This window comes from Oryx dammah, unplaced genomic scaffold (assembly GCF_014754425.2).
Source record: "Oryx dammah isolate SB20612 unplaced genomic scaffold, SCBI_Odam_1.1 HiC_scaffold_5, whole genome shotgun sequence".
NCBI lineage: Eukaryota > Metazoa > Chordata > Mammalia > Artiodactyla > Bovidae > Oryx > Oryx dammah.
In genome coordinates this window covers 99863748-99879562 of record NW_024070189.1, presented here as the reverse complement: position 1 = coordinate 99879562, position 15815 = coordinate 99863748, and the positions used below count along the sequence as shown (strand labels likewise).

The window sequence follows — 15815 nt, the reverse complement described above, 5'->3', positions numbered from 1 at the left end:
GGAAGATTCTTTACCACTGAGCCACCAGGAAAGCCCAATTCTCTACACTTTTGAATATACTTGAAATGTTCTGTTTAGGAAAAAATGTTTAAAATGATTTTGCCCTGTATCGTTTCCTCAAAGCAGGGTGATTAGGAGCTCATTGGTGCTGGGGAAACATTTCTCAAGAAGTGCCAACATCTGACCCATTTACCTCACACTCACTCTTGACCTCTAGCATACCGCCGAGTGCCAAGCTCACGATTTTGCTGCAATATCCAGAGTGCTCAGTTGCAAAACCCCCTCCTCTCTAATTCCAGGTGTTGAGAGATTAAATCTCACCTCTAGTCCCCCAGAAAAAAGCAACTGAAGTTAATCTCTGCCCACTGGAGAGTGTAGAATAACACCAGCTGGAAGCTGTGAGGTCACTCTTACACATCACAAGTTGTTTTCCCCTTTGCAAAATAGATCTGATCAATTCTTGGAGCAGTCTGCCCTGGATGTAACAATTTGGCTGTGGTTTCAGACTGTCTATAGGGCCAGCCCTAAGGCCTAGCTGGCTGCTAGGGGTGCTGAGAGGGGGCCAGTGGGGAAGACTTGGCTTGATAAGGGCCCCAGATGTGGAAATAATAAGTGACTGTGAGGCTAGACTCATCCAGGATGTGGGAGTCTGGCCATAATAGATTGTCCTGTGGGCTGGCCCTCTGCTGGGGAGGCCGGGGCAATCAGGTAGATGGGCAGAAATGACTCTACTTATTGAATACTTTCTACACCCTGGCACAGTTATTGTTCACTTGTTCAGTTATGTCAGATTCTTTGTGACCCCATGGACTACAGCACGCTAGGCTTCCCTGTCCTTCACTGTCTCCAGGGGTTTGCTCAAACTCATGTGCATTGAGTCGATGATGCCATCCAACCATCTCGTCCTCTGTCACCCCCTTCTCCTCCTGCCCTCAGTCTTTTCCAGCATCAGGATCTTTTCCAATGAGTCGGCTCTTCGGGTCAGGTGGCCAAAGTACTGGGGCTTCAGCTTCACCATCAGTCCTGCCAATGAATATTCAGGTTGATTTCCTTTAGGATTGATTGATCTTGCAGTCCAGGGGACTCTCGAGTCTTTTCCAGCACCACAGTTTGAAGGCATGGTCCTTCAATCCATTCTGCATGAATCTCCTCATTTAACTCTCTGCGGCACCAGGGAAGCCCATTTAACTCTCATAATAACCCTATGAGGTTGATACTATTCTTCCATTTCAGAGATGGGAAAAATGAGGGCTCGAGACTAAGTCTTTCTCTAGTTAGTAAAGAACAGAGTGAGAATAGGAATCTGGGTGGGCTGGCTCAGCAGGAGTCAGCAAATTTTATCTAAAGGCCACATGAAGCTGAATGAAATGAAATTACTCCCCAGAAAGGTTTCTGTGCCCCATGTTCACGGATGCTTTTTTTTTTCATAATAGCCAAAATAGGGAAACAAGCTAAGTGCCCCTCAATGGCAAAAGAAAATGTGATATGCTTATAATATACAGGGGCTTCCCTGATGGCTCAGTGGGTAAAGAATCTGCCTGCAATGCAGGAGACACAAGAGATTCAGGTGCGATCCCTAGGTTGAGAAGATTCCCTGGAGAAGGAAATGGCAACCTGCTCCAGTATTCTTGCCTGGAGAATTCCACGGACAGAGGAGCCTGGCGGGCTACAGCCTAAAGAGTTGCAAAGAGTCAAACATGACTGAGAGACTAAGCATGTATGTATATTTTATATATATATATATATATCACAAATGTGATATATATTACATATTTATTTGTATTTATATAAATTATTATATATACAATTCAGGCATAAAATATAAGAAAGTCCTGCCATTTGCAATGACATGAATGGAAGTTGATGGCATTATGCTAAGTGAAATAAGTCAGACAGAAAGACAAGTACTGTTTGGTCTTGTGGAATCTACAAAAGAAAAAATGAACTCATAGAAACAGAGAGTCGAATGGTGGTTGCCAAGGGCAGCAAGTAGGGGAAACGGGGTGATGTTGTTCAAAGGGTACAGACTTTTAGCTATAAGAGAAATAACTTCTGAGAACCTAACGTACAACATGGCCACCACACTCACCAATTTTGTATTCTTGAAACCTGCTGAAAGAGTAGATCTTAAACATTCTCACCACATACACACAAAATGATAACTATGTGAGGTGAGGTGTTGGACATGCTAACTAACCTTATTATGGTAATCATTTTGCAATATATACCTACATCAAATCCTCACGTTGCATGCCTTAAACTTACACAATGTTTTATGTCAATTATATCTCAATAAAGCTGGAGGTGGAGGATGCACATTGTTAAGCATTTTCAACTTTGCACAACAAATGGTCTCCATCGCAGGGACACAACTCTGCTGTTAGAGCATGGAAATAACCATAGGTAATGTGGAAACAAGTGGGAGAAAATGTATTCCAAGAAATCTTCCTTTTACATAAACAAATTGTGCTACATCCATAAAATGGAATATTACTCAGCCATATAAAGGAGTGATTCATAATAAAATGCCTTGATTCAGGCTACAGCATAAATGAAATTTGAAAACATCATACTCAATGAAAAGAAAATGCCAGACACAGAAAATCACATATTGTATGATTATATTTACATGAAATAGCCATAATAGGTAAATCCAGAGACCAAAAGATTGGCAATTGTCAGGAGCCGGTAAATGATGCAAAATAACTGCTTATTGGGTACAGGGTTTTATATTGGGGTGATGAAAATGCTGGTAGATCAGATACAGGTGATGGCTGTACAAAATTGTAAATGTAATAATGCCACAGAATTGTACACTTTTAAGTGGTTCACTTTATTTTGGTGAATTTCACCTCGAAAACAAAAAGCAACTGTTTACAAAAACAGATGATCAATCCACAGACTGTGTTTTGGCCACTCCTGCTTTAAAACATCTCTTCAAAAAACCCAGAGCCGAACTTAAAAAATGTAGGCTTATCCAAAACATGGAAACAATTTAAATGACCATCGATAGATCAATGGATAAAGATGTGATACATATGTACAATGGAATACTACTCAGTCGTGAAGAGGAATGAAATGCTGTCATTTGCAATGATGTGGGTACAACTAGAGGGGTTTCCCTGATGGCTCAGACAGTAAAGAATCCGTCTACAATGCGAGAGACCTGGGGTTGATCCAGAGAGTCAGACAGGATGGGTACGACCAGAGATGATCATACTATAGTGAAGTAAGTTAGAAAGAGAAGGACAAATATCAATACCACATGACATCATTTATACGTGGAATCTAAAATGTGGCACAAATGAACTTACCTACAAAACAGAAACAGACTCACAGACATAGAGAACAGACTTTCAGATGCTGAAGGGAAAGGTGGAGGAGAGAAGGATTCCCAGGATTGTTGGTGTTTAGTCACTAAGTCGTGTCTGACTCTTGTGGCCCCATGGACTGTAGCCCACCAGGCTTCTCTGCCCATGGGATTTCCCAGGCAAGAATACTGGACTGGGTTGCCATTTCCCTCTCCAGGGGATCTTTCTGACTCCCCAGGATTAGCAAATGTAAACTATTATACATAAGATGAATAAACAACAAGGTCTTACTGTATATCACAGGGAACTATATTCAATATTCTATAAAAAATCTTAACGGAAAAGAATGTTCTAAAAAATCGTATCTCTATGTGTATAACTGAGGCACTTTGCTGTATAGCAGACTCTGACACGACACTGTAAATCAGCTGTATTTCTGTAAAGAAAAAAATGTTTAATATGGGCACATAAAATCTTATCTTGGCCTTCCATGATGCTCAGTGATAAAGAATCCCCCTGCCAATGCAGGAGACACAAGTTTGACCTCTGATCCAGAAATATCCCACATGTCTCAGAGCAAATAAGCCCGTGCTCCACACCTACTGAGCTTGTGCTCTGGAGCCCAGGAGCCGCAACTGTGTCCATGTACTCCAACTACGGAAGCCCACACTTGCCCCAGAGGCTGTGCTCTGCAACAAGAGAAGCCACTGAAATGAGAAGCCTGGGCTCCACCACTGGAGAGTAGCCCCCGATTTCAACAAGTAGAGAAAAGCCTAAGCAACCACAAAGAGCCTGCACAGCCAAAAATAGATCAAGAAAATTATTTTAAAAATAATTAAATAAAACCTTCTCTCAGAGACCTGTACACGAGTTTTTCAGGGGCTTCACTCATTATCGTTACTGTTACTAAAGAAAGTGTAGTGAAAGTTGTTCAGTCATGTCCAACTCTTTGTGACCCTGTGGACTGTCACAAAGTTCAGGCTCCTCGGCCCATGGGATTCTCCAGACGAGAACACTGGAGTGGACTGCCATGCCTCCCGAACGCAGGGATCGAACTGGGGTCTCCTGGATTGCAGGCACATTCTTTACCATCTGAGCTGCCAGGGAAGCCCACTGTTACCAAAGTGAAAGTTATTAACTTGGATCTTGGCCCCCCCAAACCCAGCCCTGCCCCCAAGCTCCTTTTTCTCTGTGCTCTGGCCTTGATCCCAGCGTCAGTTTAGATCCAGATTCCAGGGCTCTGCCGCTGAGGCTGGACCCAGGCACCAGGTACTCTCATAAGACCCCTGGTCTGTCCGCAGCTCTTGACCTTCACTGACAATGGGCTTCACAGAGGTGGGAGGGACGCGGGGGTGGGGGATGACTCATCATGGGAATTCCAGCCTTCCTGTAGCCTCCCAAGCCCAGCCCAGCCCAGGTGCCTTGGTGTGTGGGTGCCTGCGTGTGCCTGACCTCAAACTGACCCCCCTCAAAAAGGCCTACTCTATACTCAACAGTCATTCCCTGCTACCCATCTGGTCTCTGAGCTGTGGTGGGCATTCTTGGACAGCCTAAGAAAATTCAACATCTTCTAGTCTGGGGGAGATGAAACCCCAGACACAGAAACTCAGGGTTTTGTATGGATAGGTCTGGGTCAAAGGTAGGAATCCTGGGTTAGGGAACCAGAATGGAGAAACTGGGGAGCCAGGGGTAATCAGGGAGGTTTCCTGGAGGAAAGGTCCTACCCGAGAAAGTCACTAATCCCAGACAGACCCTTAGGGAAATGCTGGCTGGCTATGTCCCTGGCTCCAAAACAACCAAGCTCCTACCACAAACTTCAAGCTTTAAAAGGGTATCAAGGCTGCCCATCTGGCCCAAGAACTACTGGGTGTGAAGTTTATCTGTCGCCAGTCTTGCCTCTGACCCTGATCTCACGGATGGTGAACGCACGCACTGAGCTTGGAGCTCTCCCCAGGTTCTCACTGTGTGACCTTGGGCAAGTTACTTAACCTCTTTGAGCTCACCGTCTTGCTAGGTAAAATGAGCATCAATGGGTGGTTAAGTAAAACTTCAAGGGACTTAGAGGACAATCTTATGGTTACCACAGGAGGGGGATGGTAGAAAGGAATAGTTACGCAGTTTGGGATGGACATGTCCACACGGCTATATTTAAAATGGATAACCAACAAGGACCTACTGTGTAGCACGGGGAGCTCTGCTCATGTTATGTGCCAGCCTGGATGGGAGGGGAGTTTTGAGGGAGAATGGATACATGATATACATATGGCTGAGGCCCTCTGTTGTCAGCCTGAAACTATTACAACGTTGTTAATCGGCTATACTTCAACATAAAATAAAAAGTTTAAAAAAATAAAATGGATGACCAACAGAAAAAGTTTTTTTTTAATAAAACTGCAAGTGTCCCCCGACAGCCACGAGAATCAGAGAGACAAACCCAGGGTTCATGAGGCCGCATCAAGGTCATTTCCAGACTGAGGACAGCAGGTAGGAATCTCATGGACAGTCCACTTGGCAGCCCCTGGGGGCTACCCGCAGTGGATCCAGGGCCTGAATGAAGATAAAGCAAGTGAGCCACAAAGACAGCATCAGAATTCCTGGTTTTTTCTTTCACCTCTGGCTCCAATATGTCTGAGCACAGCACTGCCCCTGATCCTGTCTTTACTAAAACGTTGCTAATTTGTTCATCATGGATTTTTTTTTTTTTTTTTGCTTTGCTTTTAGTCTTTTAAAACATTGCACTATGACGTAGGGCGCTGAAAGCTGGTGCTCTGTGACAGCATAGAGGGATAGGATGAGGAGGGAGGTGGGAGGGGATTCAGGATGGGGGACACATAGATACCAGTGGCTGATTCATACTGACGTATGGCAAAAACCATCACAATACTGTAAAGAAATTATCCTCAAGTCAAGTCAATGTATGGCAAAACCAATACAGAATTGTAAAGTAAAATAAAAAATAAATCAATTAAAATAAATAAATAAATAAATAAAAATAAAATAAAATAAATTAATAATTTTTTAAAATAAATACATAAAAAAAAATAAAAATAAAATAAATACATAAGTAAAACACTGCATTAGCAGGACTTCCCTGGTGGTCCAGTGCTTAAGACTCCCTCTTACAATGCAGGTGGCGTAGGTTCTATCCCAGGTCTGGCAACAAGGATCCCACACGCCTTGGGGCACAGCCAGAATGAAAAATTGCATTAGAATATTGTTATCTTGATGGCTGAGATTTTTAGCACCACCTTAAATTCTACACTCTCCACTCTAGCCCTGCACCCGACAGACACAGAGCCCACATCCTCCACATGGTTCTACCAGGCAGAGCCCCTTCACCCCAAATCCTCAGAAACTGGAGCTTGGGGGAGGAGATTTCCTCAGAATCTCCTGGGGAGCAGGCTCTGGGCTAAGCACCCCCCTCCCTTAGCACCTAACTATGAGCCCCCACTGTGCGCCCAGATTTGTGCTAGGCCATGCTTCGAATTTTGGAATTTTGGCGAATTTGAGGTGCTAGCTTGGTTGCGTCCGACTCTTTGCGCCCCTGTGGAGTGTAGCCCTCCATATTTCTCTGTCCCTGGGATTTCCCAGGCAAGAATACTGGAGTGGGTGGTCATTTCCTTCTCCAGGGGATCTTCTCGACCCCAGGATCACCTTGCCAACCCAGAGACCAACCCGCATCTCCTGAACATCCTGCATCGGCAGGTGGATTTTTAACCTCTGAACCACCAAGGAAGCCCATGCTGGGTGACTCTCAATAGCTAAGTAGGCCCCCTGGGGAATCCCAGGCCTGGCTCAGCCCGAATATCCCCAGGCCCGCCCAGGGCCCGCCCTCTGCTGAATGCCCAGCCTGGTGGGTCTCCTGGAAACTCCCCAGGCTGGTTTCGAGATGGGAGGCCCACAGTGAAGCAATATCCATGGCAGCTCCAGTCACGTTGAGCCCATCCCACCTGACACCAGATAAAGGGGAAACAGGCTCTCTTCAGCAGAACTTGGCCACGGACACCAGCAGAAAAGGGAGAGAACCCCTCACCACCAGCCCAGGTGAGCCCAGAAGTCAGATCCGGGGACAGAGTCAGGGTCCCAAACACCTCCCCCGAGCCCAATTCCTGGTCTCAGCTATCCCTGATGGCATGGGATCCAGAGCTGGAAACAGATGAGAAGTAACATCTCAGAGTCCCCCTACACTCCGAGCAGACTTCACCTCGGCCCCTGCACCCACCCTCTGCCTGAGGCTAAAGCGCTGGCATCAAAGAAGGCAGGAGGTAGTGTCAACTTCAGGCAGGCCTCTCCTCTCTCCACTCTCAGCACAGCCTGTCCTACCAGTTGGGCAGGCACTTTAGAGTCCCCTCTGGTGGCCAGAAGCAGCCACAAAACTATCGCCATAGGAAGGGTGGAATGCTGGATGGACCTTAGTCTACCTCTCTTGGGGAATGGGCTGACTCTGATGGAGTCTGAACTATCTGGTTTCCAAGGACCCTCCTGGAACTTACTGATCCTTGACCTCGGCCCAGGAGGAATGGGATAGGCTAGGGGAGCCCCTGAGACCCAGATGACCTTGAGGCAGGGCACTCTGTACCCGTGCCTCTGCTGCCTCCCGCCCACAGCTCTACAAGTGGCAGCCGTGTCATTCACCGCTGGACTTTGACAGTAGCCAAAGGTACTACTTGTTTTCCCTGTCTGTCTCCTTCCAGCCCTGCTGAGATCTCTGCTGAGGTCAACCGGCTATGTCCTTTGGAAACTGGAAGCCCACAGTGGTGGTCCAGGGTATACTCTGGATTCTGTATGGATTGCTGCTGCAGCCGGAGCCAGGGACAGGTGGGTCAGAAGGCAGAGGCCTGAAGCCAGGACTCTTAGTTCAGTATATTGCTGCCCCTCTGCGTCCAGCTCTTTACAGGGTGAGGCTGGACTCACAAGGCTCAAGTCTCTAGGAAACTCTAGTCTGGGAACACAGATGTTCCCAGCCCCATAGGATCTGGGCAAGGGTTGGGGGAAGAAACTGAGGCCAAAAGAGCAAAATTTAGGAAGACCTCCTGGAGGAGGGGAAATAAATCTAGGACAGGAAGAAGAATTTTACTTGGTGGTGAAGCAGTACAGGACATTTTAGGCAGAGAGTAAAGCAAAGTTATAGAGGAATTACTATGTGAACTGTCTGGAGAAGAGTCTGAATTGCAGCAGATGGTGGAGTGTAAGGATTAGGACTTCCTGTGTTCAAATCCTGCCTCTGCCACTTCCTCGCTGTGTGATCTTAGGTAGGTAGTTTAACCTCTTCACGCTCATAGGGTCCTTGTGAAGATTAAATGTGTTGTTATATAAGTCACCTACAATGGTGCCTGGCATATAGTAAATATTTAATTAATGTCAGCTATTATTCAACAATTTACCCTAGCTCTGAGCCCCACACTTCTAAGTTCCAAGTTCAGCCACTGACATTTCTCCCACACGGCACAGGCTCACCCTCCGCTGGGGACCCTTCAAGACACTGTTCCCTCTATACTTCTGAAAACTCCAATCCACTAAGAAAAACTGTCCATCATTCCCTTAAGATACCTGAGGACACTGCCCACTCTTATCCATCACAGCATCACCATCCTGGCTTCAGCCACCTTCACTACTTACCTCCACCCTCTCTCCCCTTCTCTACTCTGATCTGCCCTCCAAAAAATTATATTCTTCATACGGCACTCAAAAGAGCAATCTTAGAATTTCAACCAGGCTGTGTATCTCTCCTGCTCATGAAGCTGCCGTGGCTCCCCAGTGCCCACTGATAGTCTAAGCTCCTTAACTTGTTGTCGGCGTTTCAGTTTCCTCACCTACACAAGGGCAGTGTCAGACATCGTATAAAGTTGTCCAGCAAAGAGCTGGGGGCATTGAGAAGATGCAGAAGCGGCAGGAGGAGGCTGAGGAATGGGGGTGCTGGGCTGTTGGGTTAATGCCATCCCTCCTCCCACAGCGACCCTGCCCCTGCTCATGGACTCTGTCATCCAGGCCCTGGCTGAGCTGGAGCAGAAGGCGCCAGCCACTGAGGCTGGCCATAGTGTCGCTGCATGGCTGCTGTCAGCCCAGGGCTCTGATACCCACAGTTCCCTCCATCGCTTCCTGCTGGAGGGGAAGAGTCTCAGCATCACCGAGCTGGATCCTCCTTCGCTGAGCCCAGAGCTTCGAGGCCTGATGGGAGTGGTGGCGAGACACAGCATGCAGGATGGGAAGGAGTATGGGGTGGTACTAGCCCCCGATGGCTCGACGGTGGCTGTGGAGCCTCTCCTGGCAGGGCTTCGGGCAGGGCTTCAGGGCCACAGAATCGTAAACCTCTCCTTAGAGAGCACGGCCACCCCTCCAGATGCTGGCGTCACCTTTCCAGACCTTGGCGACCCCTCCCCAGGGCTCAGCGAGGCCTCTCCTGATGTCACCTCTGCGGATGTCAGAGCTGTGTCTCCAAGTGTTCGCACCAAAGATCTAGAGGTCGGAGCCACCTCTCCAGAAGTTAGACCTGGCTCTCCAGATGTCCAAGCCTCCTCTCCAGATACCAAGGCCAAGTTACCGACCGCTGTGGACAGCCTCCTCGCGGTCACCCTGGCCGGGGACCTGGGCCTGAACTTCCTCCAGGGTCCTCAGACCTGGAATCATTCTGGACTGGGAACTGAGGGATGCTGGGACCAGCTCTCTGTTCCCAGGACCTTCACACTCCTGGATCCTGAGGCATCACCCCTCACCACGGCCTTCCTCAACGGTGCCCTGGATGGAGCCCTCCTTGGAGACTATCTGAGCCGGACCCCTGAGCCCCGGCCACCCCTCAGTCACCTGCTGAGCCAGTACTATGGAGCTGGGGTTGCCGGAGACCCAGGATTTCGAAGCAACTTCCGACGGCACAACGGAGCTGCTCTGACTTCGGCCCCCACCCTGACCCAGCAAGTATGGGGGGCCCTCATCCTGCTACAGAGACTAGAGCCAGCACACCCTCATCTACAGGGCATGAGCCAAGAAGAGCTGGCACAGGTGGCCACCCATGCTACCAAGGAGTTCACTGAGGCTTTCCTAGGTGAATAAGACCCCCCACCCACTGAGACAATCCTTCTCACAGATACCTTCTCAGTGCCAGACAGGTCAGTGGGATCTATGGTTAGGGGATTCCAGAGGGGGCCAACAGGACTAGGATGCTGTTAGATTTAGTCTCCAGTGGGGGCCAGAGTGATTGAAAAGTGAAAAAAGTAAAAAGTGTTAGTTGCACTCGACTCTTGGTGACTCCATGGACGGTGGCTAGGCTTCTCTGTCCATGGGATCCTGCAAGCAAGAATACTGGAGTGGGTAGCCATTCCCTTCTCCACGGCATCTTCTCCACCCAGGGGCTGAACTCGGGTCTCCTGCATTGCAGGCAGATTCTTTACCATCTGAGCCTCTGGGGAAGACTGATGTGAGAATGAACCGTCCCCATATCTGGGAGGAGACTGGAGGGATGATCCTTACGTGCCCTCTTAGTGTGAGAGAAGGCAGCAGGCAGAGAAACGCTCGCTGACTCCCACTCTCGATTCCCTTCCCCTCAGGGTGTCCAGCAATCCACCCGCGTTGCCGCTGGGGTGCTGCACCGTTCGAGGGTCTCCCGACGCCGCTGAAGCTGCCGCTCGGGTTCTTGTATGTGCACCACACGTACTTGCCCGCGCCACCCTGCACCAGCTTTGAGCGCTGCGCAGCAGACATGCGCTCTATGCAACATTTCCACCAGCAGACACGCGGCTGGGCCGACATAGGATACAGGTGGGCGGGAACCTGCGGAGCGCTGGCAAGGCAGACCAAGGGGCGGTGCAGTGGAGAGGCAGGATGGGCGGAGCCTGACTCAGGGGGCGGGGTTTGAACCTGAGGCGGAGTTTAGGGTGGGTGGAGCCAGGGTGGAGAGGGGCATGGCCTAGACTGTGGTTGGAGTCTTAATAGCTACTAGAAAGAGCTCACTTGCCTGGAGAATCCCGGGGATCGAGGAGCCTGGTGGGCTGCTGTCTATGGGGTCGCGCAGAGTCAGACACGACTGAAGTGACTTGGCAGCAGCAGCAGCAGCAGAAAGAGCTCAACAGTGGGACTCTTTTTAGCCTGGGGTGGGAACCAGGAAAGGAGTCCAGACTTGGGAGAAGAACAGGACCTGTGGTAGCGGCTAAGTCTGGGACGGATCAATAATGGATATGATCTCAGCCAGAAGAGGGTCAGAACTGCGGAGAAGTTAGACTTGAAATAATGAGGAGGGAGCTGGGTAGAAAGAGACCGGGCTAATGAGGACAGATCCAGTGAAACGAGACTATTTCTGGGGTGGCATTTGGAGGGAGAGTGGGACATGGCTGGACCAGGTGGAGTCTGCGTGACCGGGGGAAACTTGGGGTGACGGTGGCCCTTGGCACGGGTGCGGAAACTGGGGTAGAGGGCCAGATGCGGAGCGAGACCTCACGCCGTCTGGTTCCTGCTTCCCTCTCTCCTCCGCAGTTTCGTGGTGGGCTCAGACGGCTACGTGTACGAGGGCCGCGGATGGCACTGGGTGGGTGCGCACACACTCGGCCACAACTCCCGCGGCTTCGGCGTGGCCTTTATAGGCAACTACACCGCGGTGCTGCCCTCAGAGGCCGCGCTGCGAGCGGTGCGAGACGAGCTCCCGCGCTGCGCTATACGCGCCGGCCTCCTGAGGCCAGACTATGCGCTGCTAGGCCACCGCCAGCTCGTGCGCACTGAGTGCCCTGGCGACCGGCTCTTCAACCTGCTGCGCACCTGGCCGCGCTTCGACAAGGTCAGTCCCCGGTGCCCGCACTACCTCGGCCTGAGGCCCCTCTGCTCACACAAGCTCAGCGCGTGCCCTGATCCCTGCCTGCTTGCCTAACTCCAGCAGGCCCCTCTCACTCTTTCCTGTAACTCTGTGCCCACAACCTCAGCCAAGACCCTTCACTCCCTTGCAATCTATTCAGGCAATCTAGACCCAGACTTCAGTCATTCTGCTTTCAACATAGCCTACTGCCCCTGCCCCTCTACATTTCACAACCTTATCCCAGCCACCAACCTTGCCCTCACCCTTGCTCCCAACCCAAAGGCTCTCTGTCCACACAACAGTGATCAAGATTGTGACCCTCTACAGAAAGCCTCTTTGCATAGGACAGCTTCTGTGCTGTGTGCTTAGTCACTTCAGTCATGTCAGACTCTTTGCCACCCTGTGGACTGTAGCTTACCAGGCTCCTCTGTCCATGGGATTCTCCAAGCAAGAATAGTGGAATGGGTTGCCATGCCCTCCTCCAGGGGATCTTCCCAACCCAGGAATGGAACCTAAGTCTCTCATGTCTCCTGCATTGGTAGGTGGGTTCTTTACCACTAGCACCACCTGGGAAGCCCACACAGCTTCTGCCCAGCCCCTAACCCAGTTGTTGCAATCCTCAGCCCAGACCATCTCAGTCCCAAGGATGCTTGTTCAGCCCCAGGCTCCCTGACCCTTGATAACAACTTTTATGCTGGAGCAATCTAGGCCCAGTCAGCACATTCTCAGCTTGGTGATGGCACCACACCACCAACCATAATGACAAAACCACCTCTATAATCACCCCTGTATAATCAAGCTCCACTTTCAAACTACCATTCCATTTCAATAAGCTGGCCTGCATTTGGGGTTGTACCCACCTCCTCACTTTGGGCCCCTGTCCTCTTACCCATCCAGGGTACCACCATGAAGAGGGCAAACCCAGCTCCATTATCACCACCACCCCCACCACCCCCACTTAAACTCTCTTGTCTTTCTCAGAACGTGAAACCAAGAACTGCCAGGAGGGCCTCCAGCATATCCAAGAGAAGACCACCTCCAACGATACTGCTATCCACTGACCTCCAATGAAGAGACCTTGGAGAGACTTCCCCAGTGGTCCAGTGGTTGAGAATCCACCTGCCAATGCAGGGGATATGGGTTTGATCTCTGGTCTGGGAAGATTCCACATGCTGTGGAGCAACTAAGCCTGTGGTCACAACTACTGAGCCCTGGCTCTAGAGCCTGCAAGTCGCAACTACCAAGCCAGAGTGCTGCAACTATTGAAGCCTTGCACACCTAGAGCCCCGTGTTCCACAAAAGAAGCCACCACAAGGAGAAGCCTGAGCACTGCCATGAAGAGCAGCCCCCACTTGCTGAAACTAGAGAAAGCCCACCCACAACAAGAAAGGCCTAGCACAGCCAGAAAATAAAATGATTTTTTAAAAAAAGGACACCATGAATAGAAAACCTGTGTTCAAGCATCATCTGCATTTGCATGTTCAGTCACAGTTTGGGGTTGCCCAGAAGCAGACCCTGGGACAAGAATCCCAGTGGAAGTAGTCTGTCTGGGTGGTGATCCCAGGATATATTACCTGGGGAATACGGAAATGACACAGGGAAGGGAAGTCATGTTGGTATGGCAGGCACACGGAGCTCCATCCTACTGGGGACGTCTGGGGGACAGTGTAGGGCATACACCTCACAGACATCCCGCTTAAAGGGCAAGGGGGCTGGAGTACTGACCCTCCAGGTCCCATAGCCATTGGTTGAGGGCCGCCCCCTGGTTATTTTCTTTGTTTTTTCTGTTTCGTCAGTACTGTCCAACTCTTTGCAATCCCATGAAGTGTAGCCCACTTGGCTCCTCTGTCCTTGGGATTTCCCAGGCAAGAATACTGGGATGGGTTGCCATTTCCTTCTCCAGGGGATCTTCTCATGTCTCTTGCTTGGCAGGTGGATTCTTTACCACCAAGCCAGCTGGGAAGCCCCAAGCTCCCAGGGAGGTGTTAACGCGCTGACACTTTGGGATTGCTAGCTGTACGGGCAATATGGACTCCACCTGTCAGAGATAAGTCCTCCAGCAAAAGTGCAGGTACTGGGGCCAGTGCACAATGAACAGAGATCCAGGAGAACACTGGGAGAAGCTACCTGTGTGTGCAGTGAGTGGACTGAGTGCCGCCTGGATGAGGAGGGCATAGCTAAGGTGTGTGCACCTGCGTGAACATGTCCAGCCCCTGGAGAAGGGGTTTTGATCCTCACTGAAGACCCTCCTCCTCAGGACCGGTTATAGAATGTTCGAGGCCCAGTGCAAAATGAAAACGTAGGCCCCTTGTCCAAAAAGCAGGAACTTCAAGACAGCGACAGCAGAGCATTAAATCAAGCTCAGTGTAGAGCCCTGAGCATGGGGCCCTGGGTAACTGCACAGGCCGCATGCTAATGAGGGCAGTTCTACCCATCCCATCACGTAAACGCTGGTCACCCTTGCCTTTGCACAAGCTGTTCTTTCTATCTGGTATGCCCTTCCCATGACCAGCTCTTTCTATGCTTCGGGTCACAAATGCCAGCTCATCATGGAGGCCCTCCTGGGTTTTTCCAGCTCAAAGTGGGTCTCTTGTACTCAGCCTCTGCTCTAGTCTGTTTATTTTCTTTTAAGTCCTCCTCACCAGCTAGAAATGTCCTACATTCATGTTTAGGACTTGTCTCTCTTGCTGTACTGTGAGTTCCAGGAAGGCAGGAATCATGTTCATCTTGTTCCTTGTCACTTCTCCAGTACCAGCACATAGTAGGCACGAAGAGAACATTGGTTGAAGAAACAAGGTGTCCCATTATAAATCTTTTGAAACTGATGTTATCATCTTGTACAAATCAGGAAACCAAGGCTCAGAGAGAGGAAGTGACTTGCCTGAGGTCACACAGTGAGAGAAGGACCAGCTGGCACTCAAACTCACCCTGGGACCAGTGGGCCAGCATTCTACTGATTCTCACATTAACTCACTCATTCCTTAGAACAGAATTTGGCCACCCCCTTTTTTTTTTCCCAAGTGAACACTTTTTGTGGTATTAACAGAGATGCATGAAAGAAACCCAAACATGTGGTTAATGAATTTTCACAGCAGAACACACCCATGTAACCAACATTCAGCTCAAGAAATAAAAGAGGTTGTATTTATACTATGTGAAGTTCACTTCATTAAAAAAAAAATGATCAGCTCCTAAAAGGCTCCCTTGTGCTCCTCCACCTCCCCAGTCTCCAGCCCCTCCAAAGGGAAACCCGTCTCCTGACTTGTTACACATGTTTTGCCTGCTTTGGAACTTACCCAGGAATCAAACCTACATCTCCCGCATTACAGGCAGACGCTTTAACCTCTGAGCCACTAGGGAAGCCCATAAATAGAAATACATAGTGTTTAATCTTCATTGTATTTTTTTTGTTCAGCATTGTTTGTGATTCATCTGAGTTCAATTATTCTTATTGCTACATAATATTTCACTATGCGAAGAGACCACAATTTATCCATTCTACTGTATATGCACATGTTGGTTGTTTTCAGTCTGGGGCTACCAGGTGGCACAGTGGTAAAGAATCTGCCTGCTAGTGCAGGAAACACCGGAGACACGGGTTCGATTCCTGGGTCGGGAAGATCCCCTGCAGGAGGACATGGCAACCGACTCCAGTATTCTTGCCTGGAGAATTCCATGGACAGAGGAGCCTGGCAGGCTAAAGTCCATAGCGTTGCAGAGTTGGACAC

At 49.6% G+C, this 15815-nt stretch overlaps 1 protein-coding gene across 1 annotated transcript; it reads left to right on the top strand.

The window, feature by feature from the left end:
- The first annotated feature begins 7277 nt into the window (after window positions 1-7277).
- PGLYRP2 (peptidoglycan recognition protein 2) lies at window positions 7278-13553 on the top strand. The gene is made up of 6 exons (XM_040241003.1): window positions 7278-7355; window positions 8006-8129; window positions 9265-10350; window positions 10853-11063; window positions 11775-12072; window positions 13069-13553. Exons 2-6 carry the CDS (start codon window positions 8039-8041, stop codon window positions 13156-13158), a joined length of 1776 nt encoding a protein of 591 aa, XP_040096937.1. The 5' UTR covers window positions 7278-7355; window positions 8006-8038; the 3' UTR covers window positions 13159-13553.
- Window positions 13554-15815: the final 2262 nt, after the last annotated feature.